This window comes from Ornithorhynchus anatinus, chromosome 17 (assembly GCF_004115215.2).
Source record: "Ornithorhynchus anatinus isolate Pmale09 chromosome 17, mOrnAna1.pri.v4, whole genome shotgun sequence".
Lineage (NCBI taxonomy): Eukaryota > Metazoa > Chordata > Mammalia > Monotremata > Ornithorhynchidae > Ornithorhynchus > Ornithorhynchus anatinus.
In genome coordinates, this window is record NC_041744.1 from 20,143,211 (window position 1) to 20,166,545 (window position 23,335).

Consider the following 23,335-nt stretch of genomic DNA (forward strand, 5'->3'; position numbering starts at 1 on the left):
GCTATATTCTATATGTTACACTCCGTAAGTGCTCAATAAACACCATCAGTTCTATCGCTACTACTCAGAATGTCTGAAACGACGACTAACCTTCTAAGAAAATCAACGGTGTATTCCCTCAGCCCGAATCCAAATCGAGATTGGCTCTAACCCAAAGAGTCTGGAGGCTACAATGTTTACTGCCTCGAACAGCTACAACGGTTACTGCCTCGAACACACTCTCCCTTTGGGGAGAATGCAATCGAACCATAAACCTAAACTCCTCGACGAGCAATAAAGCAGAACTAGTATTCTTTCCTTGACGTGTTTTGGGAAAAAATGGAAAACCACAACCACATCCTGTCTCCCACAAATGTTAAAAATACCGTACTAAATTAGGAATAATATCATTCGGTAAGATACACCCTTAGGTTGTTTTCATATGGATTTCTCAGAAAACGCATGGGCACGTGGTGCAAATGAAGGAAAGGAAAAGAAAAAAACATTCTTTGGTACCTAAACAGCTAGCCACCTACAGTCACAAGTGACAAAAGGAGTCTGAAGTTAGGCCTACTATTCAGTGACAGACTCCACCCAACATCTCCAAGTCAGGAGATGAACTCTACTACTTATAGCAGGGGTTAGAAGTTCATAAACTCTGGGAAAAAGCCTGAGTATAGTTTTTAAATTCCCCAAGCCAACTGTCACAATTTAAGTGCTTAACATGGGTTAGGCATTTGACGAGACCTCGTGGCATTTTTGCGGTTCTTCCATACTCCCACTTCAAAAAAAAAAAAAAACCCAAAAAAAACCTCTGGCTTACTCCTTTATTCTGTGGACCTCTGGCCCTCTGCTTGAAACACCGGAGGAACACTTTCCACCCGTCTCTTCGGTGACAACTCACTTCCGTCCACAAGTCACAGTGGGTTGGAAGAAGCAGGACGAAGGAAAGGACTTCAGTGACCTCTGTGGTGATTTAAAATGACTGGAGGAAGCACCCTGAGCTGAAAAGCTGAGTCCCCAATTCTTTGCAGCTGTAAACCGACTATGTAGTACTCTCCCAAGTTCTTAGTACCTGTGCTTCGCCCACGGGAGGTGTTCAATAAATACCACGATTAACCGAACCCACACACCACCTGAGCAAATCCCTTTAAACCGGCTCTGTCTGGAACACATGGAAGAAAACTTTATTGGAAAGATTCCTTTTTAAAACCAAAAACAACCAAAAAAAAAATGGTCTCACCGTCTGCAAAACCGCTTCAGAACTCTTATCTTCGTGATCGGATGCTGCCGCTTTAGTGATGGCTTGGACAGACTCTTCCTTCACCTGCTTGGAGAGGTCACTTCTGGACGGTTGCTCTAAGTACTCCGGTTGTCCCGCTTGAGCTTGGCGAGGAAATGATGGGGGGAAATCACACACCAAATGCCAATCCCGGGAGGAAAAGTGTCATGGGGAAAAGTAGATTATGCCAATTTCTCCCACATCTGAAGCCGGGGTGTTCGCTGCCTGACGTCAAGCACTAGCTGGTGCCGAGAGACTTCTCAACAGAAACCTGTAGCGATGAGGGTGGGACAAGCTACCTTTTCCTAACCGTTTACGCAAAATCTCTGACCTGAAGCTTCCTTGCCTGACAGATACAAATCTACACTTCTATGCGGCCTTACTTTTCCCGAGCCCGCATGCTAAGAACCCTCACTTTCAGATCTCCAAGAACCTACGCTGCATGAAAACGGTGCGGCCTCACGGTCCGAACCCGCCTTTGGTAAACTGCAATTTAGAAATATGGAGATTTGGCCTGTGAGGGAGAGCGAGAGAGAGAGGGGAAATCGGAGAGAAAAAGGGGGAGAAGAAATGTGAGGTGCCGGGAGGTGAACGGATGGAGTTGAAGCCTGTTGGCAGAGTTGGGCTTTCTACACAGACTTGCAGGAATGGGAGGTCTGTAGCTTAGTACAGTGTCCTGCACACAGTAAGCACTCACTAAATACCACTGATTTAGACTGTAAGTTCTCTGTGGGCCAGGGCCACGTCTACCAACTCTGTTGTATTGGTACGGTGCTCTGCGCACAGTAAGCGCTTAATAAATCCTAACGATTGACCACACCGAAAACGAATGAAGAAACACCAAACCCTAGTCTCCTTATGAGGTGGGGGGCAGGGGGTAACTCTAGTATCCAGACACTGGGGCTCAGCACCAACTCACTTGAAAACTCCCAGGCTCTGTCCACACTGTCTGTCCCTGGTTATCGTGAGCAGAGCCCCAGGAAATGGGTGGTGGGGGGAGGTTGAGAAGAGCCCTGCAGAGGAAGAACCCTGTTTTAACCCAGGGTAGGTAAAAGATTGGAAGGATAGGTTGCAGACTCCGTGGGGATTCTTGTCTTCTATCCCTCGTGTAGTTTTCCAAGCACTTGGTGCATTCGTTTGCTCTGAGCATTTAGAAGACAAGCACTGTGCCTTCTAACTAGTATCCTCTCCCAAGCACTTAGTACAGTGCTTTGCACACATGATACTGACTGACTGGAAAGGAGGGCTACTGGGAAGCAGATACCCTAGCAACGGGGAGCCAACTAGAAGAGCCACTCGCATTGCCTATACAAGGCGGCATCAGAGTCTTGCTTCCCCATGGTTCAAACCACTTCAGGACTCCTCCTTCCCAGTGGTTACATTTAGACCCCACTGATGGATCCAAAAAATTCCCCAGAGGGGGTCGAAAGCAAAGAGAAGCATCCTAACTTTCAGGGGTGGGAAGGACTCACGCCGGGTGTACGATTTTGCGGGGCTGATAAGGCCACGTGACCGCACACCACCGGGGTGCGAAGTTTGCCAGTCGTGGCGGCGATTTGGAAGCATCAATCGGTAATAAGGACAAGGACTTTGGTTCAACTGGTTCAAGAAAGTTTATAGGCGTACATTGGTTCCCTCGAGACCAGGGATAGCTGCTCGTGGATTATGGGCTTCACTTTAAATGCAAGGAAAGTTTCCAGATACCTGCTACGACTTTGGGGATGGTGTCGCTCAAGGTTTGGGAGGCCAAGAGCTTTTCCTGCTGAGCTTTCTGGGCCAATTGAGCATCCCAATCCAACAGCTCCTGTTCAAACTGCTGGTTGTCTTCGCTGACGAAGTCTCTCAAGTCCGGCGGTAACGTTTCCATTCCCACCAGGGGCTGTCCGGTTTCCTTGTGTACCTCCTCTGCAGAGCACACATTTTAATTAGAGACCCGTCAGATATCACAGGAGCAGAATCACAGAGGGAGCGTGGCTTAGGGGAAAGGGCACGGACTTGGGTTCTAATCCCGGCTCTGCCACTGGCCTGCTGTCTGACCTCAGGCAAGTCACTTAACCTCTTTGGGCCTTGGGTTCCTCCTCTGTGAAATAGGTCCCTTCCTCTTAGAGCATCAGCTTCGTATGGGACAAGGATTGCATCCAATCCGATTCTCTTCCATCTGACCAGAGTTTAGCCCAGATGAAGTGCTTAATCGATACCAGTTTCATTTTTGTTTGGGGCACTAGGGGAAGACTGCACCTCAGGAATCGGGAAATGGTTTTCCTGATCTGACTTCTTCTCCCATTCAACTCAACAGATGGATCGCGCCGAAGAATCCCAGCAGGTACATCTTCAGAATGCATTCAGCAGAGGATGCAGAATCTACAGCTCTTAATTCTAGATCACATCATCCCGCTTTCCCGTCAGGATGAGTCCGGCACATTCGTTTGGCCGATTTTCTAGCGTGATTCGAGAAGCCAAATGGGCTTGACGGGCACACGCACCACAAGAGCTTTCTGCCTCCTTCAATCGAAGGGTATCTATCTTTCTGCCACTCGCTCTGCTAGGAAAAAACCAGTTTCTGGTGCCTCCTATGTGGCCTCTTTTTTAAGAAATGTGGGCAGAGAAAGGATCCACTTAGGGATTATTAGTAAAACTAGAAATAAGAGGTGAATCCTTTCTCTCCGGCACATCACTTGTGGTAATTTTATTCAACATTCAGCTCAGAAGGCAAGACTCTCCAAAACACAATTCGAGTTTGATCTCCTAGGTCAAGGACCTGCCCCTACCTCTCGTTCTTACTACCACTCTGGTCTCCCTCCCAGGTAGAATTCTATGAACGACCGCCTTCCTGCCTTCAGCTCTTCTCACCTCCGGGATTAGTTACTGTTTGTCAATTTCCTGGTCTTCCGACCTCAAGCCTCCCTTCTCTTCGGAAGATCCCAATACCTTGAATTTGAATTTGCAACGTGCTTTCACGTTATATGTTTCACTCTGTCCTGACAACATTCCTGTAAAGTAATGCAAGGCTGTAAGGCGAGGCAGGCGTTACTATCCCCATTTTACAGAAGAGAAACCTGAGAACCAAGGTCACGGAACAGGCCAGGGGCAGAACTGGGACTAAAACCCAGGTTCGGTGACGGCCCGACCCGGTTCTTTCTGGTAGTTCAGACCGTGCTGCCTTTCCCTTGTAAGTGCAGTGGCTTTTTACACTTCCTTCCTTCTTCAAAACCCCTCCAAAGGCTGCCCATTTCTTCTCACCTAAGAGAAAGCCTCCTAAACTAACATTTCAAAGCTCTCCATCAGTTGCCTCTCTCTTATCTCTCTGCTCTCTTCCCCTTACATTCTACCTCGGGTTCCCCTGCTGTTAACTTCTACTTCTGTCTAGCCTATGTCTGATTTCACCGTAGGCTCTTACCTTGAATTAGGAACTGTTCCTTGTCGTTAATGTACATTAAACAATAGGCGCTGGCGTTTCGGTAACCACCGAACGAGTCCCTCTCCAACTCTTCCCACGTTGATTTTGTCACCGAAATATCATTATACTTCATCCATCTCTCGTGGTGGTGGTCGAAAATATAGGCCCAATAATGTCCGGCGTTGGCTTGGCCCTCATGAACTAGCACAGCATGTAACCGATAAGGAAACTGAACACGGAAGAAGGAAGAAGAGGTGAGTGAATCCATTTCAGGCCAGGTGCCGGTCAGAGCTCTCTGAGCTGTTTTCTTTATTCCACGACATCTGGTGTGGACATCTCATTGACAACGCTTTTCAGGCGGCCGGTTCCCACACTGCACTTCTGCTCCTTATCTGAAACTGCATGTGATTACGACCCCCGTATACCACCCCTTTCTCCATCGACAATCCCATGCGAATCTTAAGAAGTGAAATTGAATGAGATGGACTCGGGGATTTGTGTCACTTCAGAGTGTCTAAAAGCAGAACTGTTTTGGGATTTAGTCGTTCCTTCAGTCAGGACCCCCATTCCCCAGCTCTCCCACCTACAAGTCACTTTCTCCCCGTCAGTGGCCATTAAAAGACTGGAGGTAGTGCACAGAAAACAACTCCATCACGGTAAAGTGAGCCTGCTAATCCGCTACCCTCAACTCAAGGCCTAATAGATAGCGTACAGGCCCGGGAGTCAGAAGGACTTGGGTTATAATCTCGGTTTTGCCACATATCTGCTGGGTGACCTAGGGCAAGTCACTTCACTTCTCTGTGCCTCAGTTACCTCATCTATAAAATGGGGATGAAGACTGTAAGCCCATTGTGGGACCGGGACTGTGTCCAAGAGGATTATCTTGGCTCTACCCCAGTGCTTAGTTCAGTGCCTGGCACATAGTAAGCGCTTAACAGATACCACTATTATTATTATTATTATTAACTCCACCAAGGAAGCAATGAGACACCCACTGCAAGCCAATGTCCCGTTAAATGGGAGCTGGGCTGGGAAGAGAAAATATCCCTGGTAACCCTAGAAGCATCAGTACATCTAAGATGATGGTTAAGCCTTGATCTCTACCCCTGCTGGGGCACTGTGAAGTGTGGAGAGAGGTCAAAGGGTCAGGGGCTCACCGTGCACGAGGGCCAACGCTAGTTGTTCAGTAGTGCTTGAAACAGCTTTTCGCCATTTTTTTATGGTATTTGTTAAGAGGTTACAATGTGCCAGGCACGGTACTAAGCACTGGGGTAGATACAAGCTAATCGGGCTGGACACAGTCCCTGTCCCAAGTGGGGCTCACAGTCTTAATCCCCATTTGACAGATGAAGGAACTGAGGCCCAGAGAAGTGAAGCGACTTGCCCACGGTCACACAGCAGACAAGTGGCAGAGCCGGGATGAGAAACCAGGTCCTTCCGACTCCCAGATCCTTGCTCTATCCACCAGGCCATGCTGCTTCCCAGTTTTCCCCGGCTGCAGTAACGTGTCCGTCCTCGGAGGACCGGCCGTTCGGTCCAAGATCACTGGGCACTTTTACATTTCAGGCTCCGTGCCCCAAGGGACGAGAGTGAGCTTAGCTGGGCAGCCCGCTTGGTCTGCAATCAATCCCCTGGCACAAGTCCCTCGTCCTCAAGCCTCGGACCAAGGTCCGTCCGACGTTCTCGACGACAGGCGCCATGATCGACGGGCACCACTTTGGGCTGGGATCGCCAATGGCGGACAATCCGTGAAGCCCGCTTTGGGTGCTAAGAACCACCACGTGGGCCTGAAATAACTAACGTCCGAACCATAGGTCCTCACAGCTGGTAAAAGACACGGACACTTCCCATCTGTGGGGAGAGCCTAAAACACGTGTGTTCGGTGCTGAGGCACTCCAGAACTCACTGCAGTTCCCTTTGGACCACGTGCAAAAAAATAAAACCTCCCACCCAGGGGAAATGGAGGTACCTTTCTAGAGAAATGTACTTTGTGACCAAACTGCTCATAGAAAAGTCATGTTAAAAAAAAAAAGGCACTGTGGACTAAGAGAAAGGATTTCAGATAAAGTGATGATTTAAGCAAAGTTTTTTAGCCTTCATATGCCTGGGGTTTTTCTTCTGAAAAATGGGTTACTCTATCTCCCCTGGTAATAAGAGAGAAATACAATAAAGGATGGAATGGAAATTGCACAATACTATTATTTTTAAATTCTATACATACAATATTACTAGGAAACAGTGCAACACACATCATTTTTACCATCATCAAGAGGTTTATGGAGCTTGCCATAAAGTATACCATGGCTTAGAATGTAATACTAATCTTAAATATAATACCTCCGTTCCCCACCTATAATAAAATTGCAAATGCTGCAAATGAGCCTGGGATTAGCTGCATTCTTTTAAGTACCGAGAAATTAGTTTAGCATCCTAAATCGCATTGCTAGAAAGTATCGATGATATTCCTTATTATATTTGCAAGTCAAGGATCTCACTTACTTGGATCATCGATTTGTCCGAGTACATGAGTTCGATTGTCCGATGTATTCTAGCTATGCTTTCCTGTAAATCTAGAGAAACAGGACAAAAATCACTTCTAACAGATGTCGCTTTAGGATTACACACATATCTAACAAACCCTCTGCCCAACAGTACTAAGTTTAATTCCTTTTCTACCTCTTGGAACACAACTTTATTAATGAGGAATGTAGAGACTGAAACACTTATGGCATTCTGCATCTCAGATGATTCAAATACTTAAAATGAAAAAAAAACCTAAAACATTTTCTTCAATAAAATAAGAAGAATGGAAATGTGCTCTCCTAAGCGAAAATATTGCTGAAGCACAGAGGCCGGGCCAAACGAGGTCTGATCCATCAGGGCACGGGTGGCCATAATGGAACTTATTCATTCACTCAACCCTATTTATTGAGTGCTTACTGTGTGCAAAGCACTGTACTAAGCGCTTGACCCACAGGCCAAATTCGGCTCAATGGGTGATTTCATTCCCTCCCGTGTTTGGAGACGGAAGCAGACGGAGCTTCATCCGCAGAGGCTCCTATCTAGCAGTAGTATTAGTAATAATAATAACTACTATTATTATTAAACATCTTCTCTGTGCCACGCCTTGTGTGCTTTGTCCTGGGGAACAGAGACCATCAGATTGCAAACTGTCCTCTGCCATACGGGGCTCACCATCTAAGAAGTAGGCAGAGCGGGTTGTGTATCCCCATTTTACAGCCAAGGAAATCAAGGCCCACCGAAGCTGGCCACAGTAAGCGGGCACTGCTATCTGCATTTAAACCGATTTAAAAAAAACACCACTAACGCCCCCCCCCCCGGCTCCGTTTGAGAGCTGGAGAGGTGTGTGTGTGTGTGCGACAATAACAACCGTGGTATTGGTTAAGCACTTACTATGTGCCAAGCACTGTACTAAGCGCTGGCGTAGGTACAAGATAATCAGGTCGGACACAGTCTCTTTCCCACATGGGGTTCACAGTCTAAGGGGGAGGGAGAACAAGCATTTAATCCTCATTTTACACGAGGAAACCGAGACACAGAGAGGTGAAGCGACTTGGCCACGGTCAAGCCTAGGGTAAGTGGCAGAGCTGGGATTAGAATCCGGAACCTCTGACTCCCAGGCTCGTCCCCGTAGAAGTTGGAAAAATGCTACAAGCGGCTCATCGACCCAAACACAAATGCGATTCCCCCCATCTAGGGGATATCACCCTAGAAAACTGAATATACTTGGAAGAAATTCACCAATAGGACTGTTCATCTGATAAGCCCTTTGAAACACTTTGCAAACATTCAACTGATTCCACAACACATTTCCACTGGATCCTGCCCTAGACCGTCCGGGCAAAAAACCTGCTTCATCCTTTTCACGGAGGTTCAGGTTTCAATTTGAGAAAGAGGAATTTTCTTGGTTTATAGAACATTTGAATCGCCTCCCTACAGTCCCATTCCACTGTCAGGCTCGTGTGACGTCCTGAGAAAAGTCAGGAGTCCAGTTATTCTGAGCACCCTGTCGCCAGAGTCCTCTCCTGCCTCTCAAACAATCGAATGATGATATCGAATGCTTACTATGCGCAGGGTACTGAACGCTTGGGAAATTATGAAATATTGGAGTTAGAATAATTGTGGCATTTGTTAAGCGCTTACTATGTCGGTATTTGTTAAACGCTTACTATGTGCCAGGCACTATACTAAGCCCTGGGGTGGAAACAAGTAAATGGGTCCCACGTGGGGCTGACAGTCTCAATCTCCATTTTACGGCTGAGGTAAATGAGGCCCAGAAAGGTGAGGTGAGTTGCCCAAGGTCACAAAGAAGACATGTGGCGGTGCCAGGATTAGAACCCATGTCCTTTTGGGTCCCAAGCCCGTGCTCTGTCCACTAGGCCACGCTGCTTCTCGTGATCCCGGCCCCCGAGGAGCTCATGGCTCTGCACCTCAGCACCATGATGCTCTCCAACTCCAAAGAGCCAGGCTCTGGGGGGCGGTGGGGAGGGGAGAGGGGCGACGTTTGCGGCAGTCATTCTTACCTCTAGTGTCATTTTCTACCTCTGTCCTCCAGCGGTGTAAGCAGCCCTCCAGGACCGCGAGTTCTTCCTCCGTGATGTGTCTGGGGGCCGGGTGCATGGGCAGGTCTGGAGGAATCCTCGACTGTGTGAACGGTTTGTGGATTACTGACCGTGGGGTAGGTGATGTGCTTGGTATCTCTGAGGAAGGGGCTCCCTGCTGCTCGGTTGTGCTGCTTGTTGAAAACCACGAAACGCCGATCACCAATCAATCCATCACTGGGCGGTACTGAGCGCCTAGTGAGGGCAGAGCCCTCACCTCCTCGTAAGCGGAAATGGCTCAAACTCTAGTCGAGGGTTCTGTTCACCCGTACGGGGGGACCGTCTGAATTTAGCACCGGGTTACCTATCTCGACACAGGTTTCCGAGACAGCCGTGACTTGGATTTCAATGGTCTCGGGATTTGAACTCAGCGAGAAGACCCTTCCGAGCCAAAGCATGAAATGCGACAGGTCCTTTCCGTGATTAAAAATGAACCCTAAGCCTCCGGTCGACACTCCAGGGAAGGTGTCGAAGATTTTACCCAAAATTGCCAAATTCAAGTGCACCTAAAAAGCAGGACTCCGCTAATGATCTCGAGAAGAAAAGAGTATAGATAAGAACTGGCTAGTACAAGGCAACTGGGTAGGACTTATTCTGGCAATGGCCCTTTTGGCTGGGGTTAAGCCCAAAAGATGTGCAGAATCTTTGGGTTTGTAAGTGTACTTTATTTGTTGATTTTTTTTTTTTTAAAAAAGAAGCAATTGATTTCCATTTTTAAGTGACTGCCCGGGAGTTTCAATACACAATAAATTGAAATTTTGGGTAACTGAAAAAGAAAATTCAGGCCAACCAATTTGGAAAAGAATCAATCAACTGGGTTTATTGAATGCTTACTGGGGGCAGGGAACTGTACTAAGCGCTCGGGAGAATACAACATGACAATATCACAGACACATTCCCGGCCCGAACTAAGGAAACAGACCACTGAACTCTAGGAAAGAAACGTTTCAAGAAAGTTCTAGGACTCAAATTTTTCTCCCACATGTGTGAAGTTATTTACCTTTCACAATATTATTATTATTATCGATGCAATAATAACAAGAGTAGCATTTGCTAAGCGCTTACTACGCCCCAAGCACTATTGTAAACACTATCTTATATCTGATTGTATTTATTATGCGTTTACTATGTGTCGGGCATCGTACTAAGCACTGGGGTAGTTACAAGCCAACTAGGTTGGACACAGTCCACGTCCCCCGTGGGGCTCACAGTCTTAATTTACAGATGAGGGTAACTGAAGCACAGAGAAGTTACGTCTCTTGCTCGAGGTCGCACAGCAGACAAGAGGTGGAGCCGGAACGAGAACCTGGGTCCTGATTTCCGGGCCCACGCTCTAGCCACTAGACCACACTGCCTCTCTTGCAGCAGGTTTAATCTCCTGTGTTTCCGACAGGCCTTCGGTCAGAAAGCACCCATCAGACATTCTCCTAGCTCGATTTTCAATCCAGTGAAATGCAAATCCTTTATTTTAGAGCAAATCTTTTACCTTGGTGATGTCTGTGAGCCACTAGATGGGGCTGCGGCATCGATGTCCTCAACGGGCGACGTGCAAACGGGTTTACTGGAGGCAAATTCCAGAGCGTATTGAAGAACATCTACCAGAGGGAATCGTTTGGGACCCGAGCCGTAGCTTAGGTACCTGGAAACCACGGAAAAGCCAACGAGCTTTACTTGTGGGAAAGCCACGGCCCGTTAGACGTCGTGTTTCGAGGACACGATCGAGCGATGGAATGGACCAACGTTAAATGGAAGTGAAGAAGCAGTCACAGAGGGACAGCTCTACGTTAATAATAATAATGAGGATGGTATCTGTTAGGCGCTTACTATGTGCCAAGCACTGTTCTAAAGAAGTGTCTGAGAGAGACTATCTCAACCACCCACGTGCAGGGGGCCATCGGACGTGGATTGGAATCATTCACCAAAATTGAAAACGCTGCAGACTGGGAGGTTCGAATTAAGTACCCGAGAGATCCCATAAATGGAAATAATAATAATAACGATCACGTTGGCATTTAGCCTGTCCTGTGTGCCAAAGGCACTGGGGAAGATAGGAATAATCAGATTGGACACAATCCCTCACGATCTAACTGGTAGGGAGTGCGGGCATCTTCTCCTCATTTAAAGGCAGGGAAGCTGAGGCTCAGAGGCTCTGAGGTATCTTGGCCGAGGTCACACAGCAGGCCACTGCCAGAGCTGAAATTAGAACCCGGATCTCTCGACTTCCAGTCCCACGCTCTTTCCACTGTCCCACGCTTCCTCTCGACTCTTGTTTGGGTTCTGACAGCAGCGGCACTTGGCGGGCCAAAACTGCCTTCGGTTCCCCCCTCTGGAACATTCATTCATTCAATTGTATTCATTGAGCACTTACTGTGGGCAAAGCACTGTGCTAAGAGCTTGGGAAAGTAGACTATAACAATAAACAGACACATTCGCTGCCCACGACGAGCTTAGAGTCTACATGGTCACGATGACCTTTTCCATCCAAACTAAACTATCTCCAACCCCTGACTGTTATACAATTAGATTCCAACTTCACAGTTCAAAGGGCAAGGCATGGATACTCAAAGTACACATTACAGTGACAATTTCGGCCTATAAACTACTGTTTTGGGCATTTTGTAGCAATATAAAAGAAACTATCTTTCATTAAGCAGATACCGGTTTCAGCGGCACTCAGACTGTGTGCGGCACATAGTAAACACCCAATAAATACCACTGATTACCTGACTGGTTGATATGATCCACAAAATCTCAGTTACGCACACTGGTAATGTAACAGCAAAGATCTTGAGTGCTGTATTTTGGGGTTCTTTTGCTAATCAAACCCCATTTATGTCTACCATTCTCTTTACTGTATTCTCTCAAGTGCTTAGGACAGTGCTCTGCAAACATTAAGTGTCCAAGAAGAATAATTGTTATTTAGATTATCTTATTTTTAAATGGTGAAAAAAAAATCCTCCAAACCCAACCCTGAGTGGTTCCCATCAACTTCTTAACAACTACTGAGACACGTAAAACATCAGTGCAGAGTCTGGATTCCCTGACAAGCAGATGATTCAGATTTAAATGTCTATAGGGCCGTAACCTCCGGAGAAGCTGTTGGGAATAAGATAAGGAATTGAATTCTACGCTATTTAGAGAAGGAATGGTCAACTCAAGTACCGTTCTAGTCTCTGCTGTAATACTGTGAGGTACTCTTTGAGTCTCTTGATCTCTTCCCGCTTAATTCTAGTAATCTCTCTGTTTTTGTGCATGTATCTGTCGATAAAAGAAAAAGAAAAAAATATGAGTCAGTCTTCGACGTTTTCAGAACGTAGCTGCGACCTGCAACTTCTCAGAGTCTGATCTGTATCATCATCTCCAGGGAACAGTGTGTACCTTCGCTACTACACAGCAGCTCACTGACACTAAAACATTTGACTCAATCCGTCTCAAAACAGAAGGTTTTCCTTGGGAAACTGACAGAGGTGAATCTCAAGGGAGGGTGATTATCTAAGAGAGAAGGGAAACTGGTAAGGGTTATTTTTCCTTCTATTTATCAAAGCTTTTTTCTAAAACCAGCTCCTCTTCTGTTCAAAAGAAATATTTCTCATTTGTTCTCTTGAAAGGGTCTTAGCTTTCTGCCTTCTCAGCAGAGCAAGTACAATTTCATTTCCTTTCAAGGGCAAAAGGTTATTGCCGAGAAAATAAAAGACTCTAGGGTAGGTATTAGTACTGCCGTGATTCAGTTGACCCTAACAAAGATTTGATTGTGCCCGCAACACTTAATTGATGAAGTATGCCATACCTGTCTAGATATAAAACTTGAGGAAATTCTAATTTGTTGTGAATCTTCTCTGGTCTTCCCAGTGCCTGATTAAATTCAAATCTTGACAGTTCAAACGTTAATACAGGTGGGAGTTCGGTGAACCAATGCTGAACAAGAAGAGAAGCAGAGAGATCCAATTAAAACATTTTTTCCGGCGGCAATTTCCTAATCGCATCTGACAATTTTACAAACTCTCCATTGATGCCAGGACTTTACCTGTAGTATAGGAGACGACAAAGTCTACTAATCCGAACACAATTAGGTGTTTTTTTTTTTACTTTAGAAGACTTCTAGGGCAACTGGGGAATTTGTTAAGCACTTACTACGTACCAAGCCCCGCACTAAGAGTTGGGGTAGATAGAAGATCATGGGATCGGACGCAGGCCCTGTCCCACATGGGGTCGCAGCCTAAATAGGAGGGAAAACAGGTATTGGCTGCCCATTTTCCAGATGAAGAGATTGAAACCCTGAGAAGACTTGGCCGAGTTCACCCAGCAGAGACTATGAGCTTGTTGTGGGCAGGAAATGTGTCTGTTTGTGTTGTTTGGCACTCCCCCAAGCACTTACCACAATGCTTTCCACACAGTAAGCGCTCAGTAAATATGAATGAATGGAACCAAGGCCTCTGACCTTTGGGCCCGTGCTCTTCCCACTAGGCCCCATTGCGGCTGTGGATGTGGAAAAGCAGCAGGGCCTAATGGATAGAGCCCGGGCCTGGGAATCAAAAGGACCTGGGTTCAAATCCCAGCTCTGCCACTTGTCTGCTGTGTGACCCTGGGCAAGTCATTTCACTTCTCTGGGCCTCAGCTCCTCATGTGGAAGATGGAGATGAAGACTGTGAGCCTCAGCTGTGACAGGGACTGTGTCCAACCTGATTAACTTGAATCCACCCCAGTGCTTAGAACAGTGCTTGGCACATAGTAAGCGCTTCACAAGTACCAGAATTATTGCAACTATTATTCTCCCTCCGCAGTGACCCATCAGCCGGAGCACAGTAACAACGAGGGGCAAAGGCTGAGCAGTTTTTGCTTTGGCTTCTGCCGCTGGCTTCTGGGGGAACTTTCCTGGAGCGTGGGAGTGGGGGTGACTAGCTGAGGAAGAGAGAGCCGGAAAAGAAAAGGGAGATGAAGAGACTCGGAGACTGCGTATCTTTTAACTCTGCAGTACTCTCCCAAGCACTTAGTAAATGAGATATCCTCATCAAATGGAGTTGTGATTCATTCAATAATATTTGAGCGCTTACTATGTGCAGCACACTTTACTAAGTGCTTGGGAGAATACACATTCCCTGCCCATAACAAGCTTACAGTGTAGAATTTACTATTTATTTTGTTAATGAATTGTACATCGCCTTGATTCTATTTAGTTGCCATTGTTTTTATGAGATGTTCTTCCCCTTGACGCTGTTTAGTGCCATTGTTCTTGTCTGTCCGTCTCCCCCGATTAGACTGTAAGCCCGTCAAACGGCAGGGACTGTCTCTATCTGTTGCCGACTTGTTCATCCCAAGCGCTTAGTACAGTGCTCTGCATATAGTAAGCGCTCAATAAATACTACTGAATGAATAAAGTGCCCGACCCCTAGCAGGTATCCAACAAATACCATCGAATGCTTGAGACCTCAGAAGTGGCACTTTTTAAAAGGCGGAATCTCCTTGATCGCGAGCGTTAGTGACCACTTAGCCCGCTTTACTGAAGAAAAGCGTGAAGACACAACAAAGGAATCCAAACATTGTGAGAGCCAGATCAAAAGTCCCCAGCCTGTCTCAGCATCTTACCCAAATGCTCCAAAAGAGACCGTAAGCTCATTGTGGGCAAGAAATCTATCTGTTGTTGTATTCTCCTAAGCGCTTAGTAAAGTGCTCTGCACAGGGTAAGAGCTCAATAAATAAAACTGAATGAATGAGTGAATGACAGTGGGATGGCTCCCTTATTTCCCACGACTACCGTAATATAGTCAGGCCACCCAATATCTCTAACTTTTCCCCTCAAATTAAGTAGCAAGGTTCTACTGGGCACCAATCTAATAAGAATTAATAAGAATTATGGCATTTGTTAAGCACTTACTATATGCCAGACAATGTGCTAAGTGCTGGGGGGGATACGAGCAAATTGGTTTGGACACACTCCCTGTCCCACAAGGGACTCACAGTCTTAATCCCCATTTTATAGGTAACCAAGGCAGGGAGAAGTGAAGTGACTTGCCCAAGGTCCCAAAGCAGGCAAATGGCAGAGGCTCCACCTGGACCCCTCTTGAGGCAGCTTACCTTTCCCTCAGCTACGCTTATTTATCCCTCTCATTATCAAAATCATCCAACCCCTTCTGGAAACTATGGGTATTCTCTGCGCCCACATCTTCCTGTGAACGGGGAACTGATTGTTAAATCTTTAAAAAGATCAACCTATCAAATTAAATGTCTTGGGTTTGCTCTCAGCCAAATGATGGTATTTAGGGAGGCAGCTGTAAAAAAATTTCCATTTTGGCTCCTGGGAAATTCAGTGTAAAATTCCACGCCGCTGAAAAAAACCAATGTCTTTCTTTGAGAAATCTCATGTTTTACTCAGACTCAGTCGTCGCAGAGCCCATTTTCATCACTACGCAATTGAGACTCGGGAATACGCAGGGCTCCGTCACACGGGGGGGATTCAGTCCGTGCTCAATCCGGGTTTTGGCTACGACACGACTGGGGAATTGAGGTCTCGCCCAACACGGAAGCGTCTTGGGCGGGGCCGCGTTATCCAAGAAAGCGGAGGTGATGGCACCCAGATTTGGGGTGATGGTGACGACGAGAGGCCGGGGAGTCAAAAATAATCTCATTCCCTTCAGTCCGCACTGATTTTGACATTTTAACTTTTGGGCTTCTCTGAAAGGCTAACGATAACAATAATAATAATAATTACATTATTTGTTAAGTGCTTGCTACATGTCAAGCACTGTTACTAAGCAGTCCCCTTCTAGACTGTAAGATTGTGGTGGTCAGGGAATGTATCTGCTATATTGTTATACAGTACTTTTCCAAGCGCTTAGTACAGCTCTCTGCACTCAGTAAGTGCTCAATAAATTCGGCTAACTGACTGACCGACCCGAGTAGATACAAGTAAATCAGGTCAGACACAGTTCTTGTCCCACGCGGGGCTCACAGTCTAAAGTAGGTGGGAGAACAGATGTTGAATCATCATTTTACGGATGAAGAAACAGACCCAAGAAGTTAAGCGACTGGGTCTGATGTCACTCCGTAGTCAGAGGCAGAGCCGGGATTAGAACCCAGGTCCTCTGCCTCCCAGGCCTGTGTTCTTTCCCCTAGGCCATGCTGCTTCCCTAGTATTTGAGATTACATCTTGAAAAGCAGGGGGACCAGTATAATCCAGTTCCGCCTCCAAGATGAGGTGAAGTTGTTCTGGAACAGCAACCTCTTCCACCTGCCTCGAATTCCAACGCCATTCTTAAGTGACGAGACCGGCCGTGCCCAGGAAATTGCTTGCATACCGGGAGAAAACATGCTCACGGCATTATTTGTCTGTCGTGTGCCTCTCTGCTTGGATCCATGCCACCTTCTGCAAGGACTGTTTTTTCCTTCACTCCAGCTGCGAGAGGCTCTGGCCTTCTCTTTCTCCCTTAGATCGGGAGTGAGACTGGAGATCGTCAGACATTCCCTAGATTTTTTTTTGTTCCAAATTTGAAAAAATTTGCATGGGTGTGCCTGGTTCTGCGGTTGCAGTGAGATCCTTCCCCCCTTCTTCGGAACCAATTTTACATTTCCTCTCCCCGCTGGCGCTACAAAATCAAGTCCAAATGTTCCTGTCGGCTAATGAGGGAGTGATATCTTGTGCTTGCAGATTAGAATGAGAAAACCAACCCGGTTGTCCCCCATTACTCTTTAAGGAATGGACTAACAAAACTGCCCAGATTCCTTTTCAAGTAAAGGAAGAGGGTCCCCAAAGATACACCGTGAAGGATTCAGGATGGGAAATATCCTACTGTTCACACGTCGTGTACAGAAGGAAGAATGGCTGCCTCAGTGTCCCTCCAATCACCTTCTAGCCTAGTGTCCTTATCCTGAAAGAGGTCGTTTCTAGAGATTCAAGGAGGGTCATCTTTTATTCAGATCGATTCTCTCAGTCCCCAGCTGAGTGTATAATCCATTATACAATCAATGTACTTATTCTGTCTACCACTTTTGCAAATATTATGTCCATCCATCTCATGGAGTCAACATTCCTTGCAGGCAGGAACCATGTCTCGTGCTTCTGCTGCACTTTCCCAGGTGCTTAGCCCAATGCACCGCACTTAGGGGGTGCTCAAGAAATACCTTCCCTACTTTGACTTCGACTACCAGTACTTCCACTCCAAAAACTACTGCTATTATTTGGACGCTGGACTTCAAATAATAAGCTCGTTGTGGGCAGGGAATGTGTCTGTTTATTGTTATATTGTACTCTCCCAAGCGCTTTGTTCAGTGCTCTGCACACACTACGTGATCAATGAATACGACTGAATGAATGAGTGACTGGGGAGAGGCCACCAATCCACCGTCTGTTGGCCACTGGACCGGGCATCAAATGTTTACAACTTCATGCTGAACTAGACGTCGGAGCATTGTGAGTCTCATGATTTTTGCATTTCTCAATTCCATTATGAATGAGTGAGCCTTTTAATAGCCGGCGGCGGAAACTGCATTGCAAAAGCTGAATGGCAATTAAGGGGACTCGTATTTTGCATTCAGCCGGTGCCGTGAGAGTTGTCTGGGAGAAAATTGAAACCAACACAATCTTAAAACTGCACCGAGCGCTTCATGTCACCAAGGAAAAGACACTACTCAAATGCTTCCATCCTCCTATTCGAACCAATTTTGGCCCATTGTAAAGACCTCCTCATAGAAGCGAACACTAGCCTGTTCTTTTTTTTCTTTAATCCTTCAAAACTATCCTTTGTCTTGAAATACACATCTTACAGTTGCACTCCCATTTTAATTCTTTCAAACGTAGTTGGATATCGACATTGCTAAAACTGAGTTTCAACTCGAGACTACTTCCATTTTAGGAAAGTGTAACAGACTATCCACAAAGACACTAGGCAATGCAGAATTTTATAGGCTGCCCCCTTATTTCTGCACACAATTAGAGTTGGATGGAAATGATAGTTGTCTCTGGAGTTTCTGCAAATGATAAGATGTACTTTTCCCATGAACAAAGAGCCTAAAACTTTCATTTTAAAAATAGCCTCTTATTAATATTCATCCCAGGATCAAGAATACGACAATGCCAATCTCTGATCACCAGAAACTGACATCATTCACAATTTGAGAGCGACTGCTGATATCAAAATCTTCCTGTTCCCATCTCCCCCAAACCCTCAAAAAAAACCCCCAACAACCACCTTTAGCATTCAGGGGGTAATACTTGAAATGTCAGCTTCTTTTTGACATTATTTATGTCATCAACTGAGAGCACGGCATTATGAGAAAAGCTCCCCGTGTTCAACTTACCTCCTGGCCGGACTTCCCTGAATTCTCCGAATGTAATGACTCGATTTCTCCTTCAATCATAGCAGCTTCCAGGCACTCATGCAAATCTTTAAAACCATTCACCTGAAGCGGGTACTGACCAAACATTTCCGTGTTTTCAAATTTTTTACCTGGCAGGGACCAAACAAAATAGAATATCTGATATTTGACTGGACTTCTGCTTTTGCTGCTTTCCAGTGACATGGGAAGTATGTCCTGGTGGGTGCTTTTGTGTGCAAACATCTCAACCATAGAGACTGTTTATAATGCATGATATAATGCATGACATAACTCCAACGGAACACCTATTATTATAACTCTGGCATTTGTTGTGGCATTTGTTAAGCGCTTACTAGGTGCCAGACACTGTATTATGCGCTGGGGTGGAAAGAAGAAAATCAGGTTGGACACAGTCCCTGCCCACTTGGGACAATAATTATCATCATCATTATTTTTATGCTATTTGTTAAGCACGCACTATGCGTCAAGCACTATTCTAAGTGCTGGGATAGAACCAAGTAAACCGATCAGACACAGTACCTGTCCCACATGGGGCTCACCGTCTGAGTAGAAAGAATAGGTATCAAATCTCCATTTTAGAGGGGAAGGAACTAAGTGACTTGCCCAACGTCACACAAAGGATTTATATCCTTGTTCAGAAATCTCTAGAGTTAGAAAATAAGGATTTTAGATAGGAAAAGGTGTTCATCTAAAAGTGATGAGAAATATTGAATACTTGGTGTATTAAAAGCAATATAGAGAAGCAGCGTGGCCCAGTGGCAAGAGCACAGGCTTGGGAGTCGGAGGACCTGGGTTCTAATCCCGGCTCCTCCACTTGTTTGCCGTGTCCTTGAGCAAATCATTTTACTTCTCTGTGCCTCAGTTACCTCATCTGTAAACTGGGGATTAAAGAGTGTGAGCCCTATGTGGGACAGGGGCTGTGTCCAACCTGATTAACTTGTATCTAGTCCAGCACTTAATTCAGTGCTTGGCATGTACTAAGCGCTTAACAAATACCAAATAACAAAAAAATTGAGTCTAGAAAGTCCTTTAACAGTCCTTTAGGGTAATTCAATCTTTAAATAACACCACCCCATTCCACAAGCAAGAAAGCACATATAGAAAAAGATAACGTCGCATCTGATGAGTAGTGCGAAGGGACAAAGTGCTCTAAGACCTTTCCTCCTGAGATAGTCAATGTTAAATGAAGGAATCGATAAGAAAACATGTTGAATCGCTAAGCTCAAAGACCCAAAATATTCCAGTTGGTGAGTGACTTTAAAGCAACCATGGGGCAAACCAAATATGAACTGTCAAAAATGCTGGAGAAAACTGGATTTTCAAAGTCCTAAAAAAACCCACTTGTGGGAAGTTGGAACCGGGACTACTGTGTCACATATTCTGCATATTGTTTGGTTGAAATTTCCGGTCAGATTCTTAGATTGTGAGCACCCTGAGGGACAGAGACCACATCTAACGACCATCTGTGAATTCCCTCCTAGCGCTTACTACAGTGCTCGGCACCCAGAAAGCAATACTATTTCTATTTACTTGCCCTATTTTTTTTTTACTTCTTACTGAGCGCTCCTCGGACTGGGCGTGTCTTTTGGCTCCAAAGACTTCTAGTCTGGCTCATTCTCAAGGTTCAATTGTAGGAGAGATTGCTGAAGCCAAGTGATTTAAGAAGCGTCTCTGATTACAGGGTGCTGTTAGTTCGTTGTGGGCAGGGAATGTGTCTGTTTATTGTTGTATTGCACTCCCCCAAGCGCTTAGTATAGTGCTCTGCACATAGTAAATACAACTGAATAATGAATGAATGGATTGAGTGACTCCAACGCTGAGTACTCAATTTCAGATATCATAGGAGAGAAGCAGCCGCCCTACCCTCGCCTCTAACTCTCTCTCCCGTCCGGCACGTCTGCCTGACCAAGTTTGACGTTGGGTCGACCAGAGGCCTCTTTGACCCGATCTGCGTTACGCTGTGCATGTAAACCCCATTAGCCATCGCGATGACTGAAGCCACTTCCTTCAGACAAGTGCACAGGTTCAAGACGGCTTCCAGGACCGTTCTCATATGAAAGAAAACCCGGAACCGTACCTTCAAGCACTCCCACTGCGAGGAATCGTCCGTAAAACAATTCGACCATTGGATTCTTTGGCTTCTCTCCATCCCTGAAAAACATCACCAGTATAAATGTTGGCTTGACTGTGTCCGGGCCACAGATAATAGTCCTTGAATTACAATGAGCTTTTGAGGGGCCGTTTATGAAACGGGAAAATGGGCACGAGAAATCTTCTGAATGGAGCATTACTAAAAATAAGCTGTTTGCATATTTTTTCCCCTCTCACAACCATCACATTTAAGCACAACCCATTTACGTTAAGCACCTCCAAGAATAACCTGCTTGAAGCGCGGGACAAATTAAGAGAGTGCATTTAAATTTCCCTCCCGGGCTCGTTATGTAGTCCACAAAGGTTATTATTCCACAGAACCAGGCTATTGCGCACCACAATTACTTGGCTAAATAATTACAACTTCGGGTGAATGCCGTAGAGGAGGTGCAGAAGCTTGTTAGGATGCACAGTCCAGAGCCGCTCCAGGAAAAGAGCATCCTAAGAGGGTTGTGTCTACAGACCGAAATTCTCAAGCTTCGCTGCCGACTGATGGGCCGATGCTATCTTTAGTCCGCAATTATGGCACAGTTGTTTCTATCACTTCTCCCCGCCAACCCAATTGCTTCCAAAGAGGCCAGTAACCCACGGTAATGTGCTTGAATAACAGTCCATTGAAAACTCTGTAAGGAGTAAAAAATACGGCAAGTAGTCGTAATAGTCAAGTGTTTTCTGTGCGCAGGGGACTGTACTGAGCGCTGGGAGGGAACTGACAGATGGTTGTAAGCGCTCGATAAACATCACTGAATGACTGACTAACCCCTGGGAGAGGGTGGAGCTTCCTGTCTTCTGTCTAGCACTGAAAGACGGTCCACTGGACATTTCTAGAAAATCAGCTTCAGTTTCCTAGAGGAACCTACCTCTCCTCTTCAGCTTTGATTTGGAAGGCATCTTCCAACCAATCCAATAGCCTGTGAGTGAACTCGCTCACATCTTGCTGCAAAAGGAAGGAAATCTAGTTGACATTTGGGCCTCCTCGAGAAAATGAAACGAAAGCACGCTGCATTTTGAAACCTTCAGTCTGACACCTCCTAAGTGCTGCCCACGCAAAAAGCCCCACAATCAGAGTTTTTCCATATGATCCGGAAGAACGACCTTAAACTCCCATGGCTCACTCCAGGTTCATTCTAATAAAATGAACCATCTCCAGCCCTTGCTGGCCTCATGTCTTTGGAACAGACAGACCGATCCTACAAACGAAACCGTTATCATTAGATGCGTCTAAGTGACGCTTTTTAAAAAGAAAATAAATAAAAACGGCACCGTGGCTTTTCACCAGTTACTTCAGACATCTCGTGAACCTTTAAAATTGCGGGGTAGAAGTCACGCTACCTGCTGTGAGTCATTCGACTTGAAGGCATCTTTAAGGATATCGACAGCCCTGGAGGGATCGACGTATTTCCTCTTGGATCCGACCAGGAGCGCGAAGAGATATCGGAGTTCCCGCATAAACGGCAAATTCCGATGTTCCTGGATGACAGGATGAACGGAAATCGACACCGATCAGTTCTTGGGTGTAGAGCGCCTGGGTTTCAAGAATTACTCCCAAGTATTTACAGAGCACCAACTGTGCACACAGCACTGTGCTACACGCTAGTAGACACGATCCTTGTCCCGAAGATTACAGTCGAGTGGTGGAGACAGACTTGAAAAGGAATTACAGGTGGGAGGAAGAAGGAAAGGGGGACATATCCATTACTAATAATAACTGTGGTATTTGTTTAGTGCTATGTGCCAAGCACTATCGAAGCACTGGCGTAGACACAAGGTAATCGGGTCGGACACAGTCCCTGTCCCTCACGGGGCTCACGGTCTTCATCCCCATTTTACAGATGAGTTACTGAGGCACAGAGAAGTTTTGTGACTGGCCCACTGTCACACAGCAGACATAGAGCTTAAGTAGTGGGCTAAATATGTGAGTGCAATGGGAGTCTGAACATCTCTTAAGCACCAAGGAGCTGCATAAGTGGCAAGGGAGGGAAATAGAGTCAGTCCACTGGATATAAAACAGGGAGGACAACCTGGAGGAAATGGGATTGCAAAAAGAAGCCACCCGATTCACAGCGGTGTTAAGACAGGCCTACCTCAGGGAGACGGGAAAGACAAGGCTCTGGGTCTCTTAGAGAGCACAGAGATTGCACTGTCGAGGCAGCCGGAGACCGCATTTCCGTTATGGTATTGATTCCGTGGTTACCATGCGCACAGCACTCTACCAGGTGCTTGGGAGAGTACAATGCAACGGCAGACACATCCCCTACCCGCAATGAGCTTACAGTCTAGAGAGGGAGGCCCACATTAATACAATGATATTTGTTAAGCGGTTACAATGTTCCAGGTGCTGGGGTCTAAGTAGGCGAGAATAGGTATTAAAGCCCCATTTTACACATGAGGAAACTGAAGCACAGAGAAGTGAAGTAACTTGCCCAAGGTCATACAGCAGCAAGTGCCGTTAAAGTACACATATATACATATATATATATATACATGTATGTATATATATGTACTCTTAATCTATTATTTAAGTATCAAAGGTACTCCTGAAGGGCTTTCCATACGTTAAGCGTCGGGGTGGAT

At 46.0% G+C, this 23,335-nt stretch overlaps 1 protein-coding gene across 4 annotated transcripts in view; it reads right to left on the reverse strand.

Annotated features, from left to right (window-relative positions):
- Positions 1-23,335, reverse strand: part of USP25 (ubiquitin specific peptidase 25) — a 96,542-nt gene that overhangs the window by 17,896 nt on the left and 55,311 nt on the right. For 2 of the 4 annotated variants that reach the window (XM_029082778.2, XM_029082781.2), the window contains exons 7-18: positions 22,094-22,231; positions 21,622-21,698; positions 20,688-20,761; positions 18,572-18,720; positions 13,068-13,195; positions 12,443-12,538; positions 10,767-10,919; positions 9,203-9,411; positions 7,158-7,228; positions 4,659-4,887; positions 2,966-3,166; positions 1,223-1,365 (exon numbers count right to left, since the gene is read on the reverse strand). In XM_029082778.2, the coding sequence (XP_028938611.2) occupies positions 1,223-1,365; positions 2,966-3,166; positions 4,659-4,887; positions 7,158-7,228; positions 9,203-9,411; positions 10,767-10,919; positions 12,443-12,538; positions 13,068-13,195; positions 18,572-18,720; positions 20,688-20,761; positions 21,622-21,698; positions 22,094-22,231 (1,668 nt within the window). Of the gene's footprint in view, positions 1-1,222; positions 1,366-2,965; positions 3,167-4,658; positions 4,888-7,157; positions 7,229-9,202; positions 9,415-10,766; positions 10,920-12,442; positions 12,539-13,067; positions 13,196-18,571; positions 18,721-20,687; positions 20,762-21,621; positions 21,699-22,093; positions 22,232-23,335 lie in introns of all 4 variants that reach the window. The other 2 variants (XM_029082779.1, XM_039914522.1) reach the window with 1 other exon arrangement.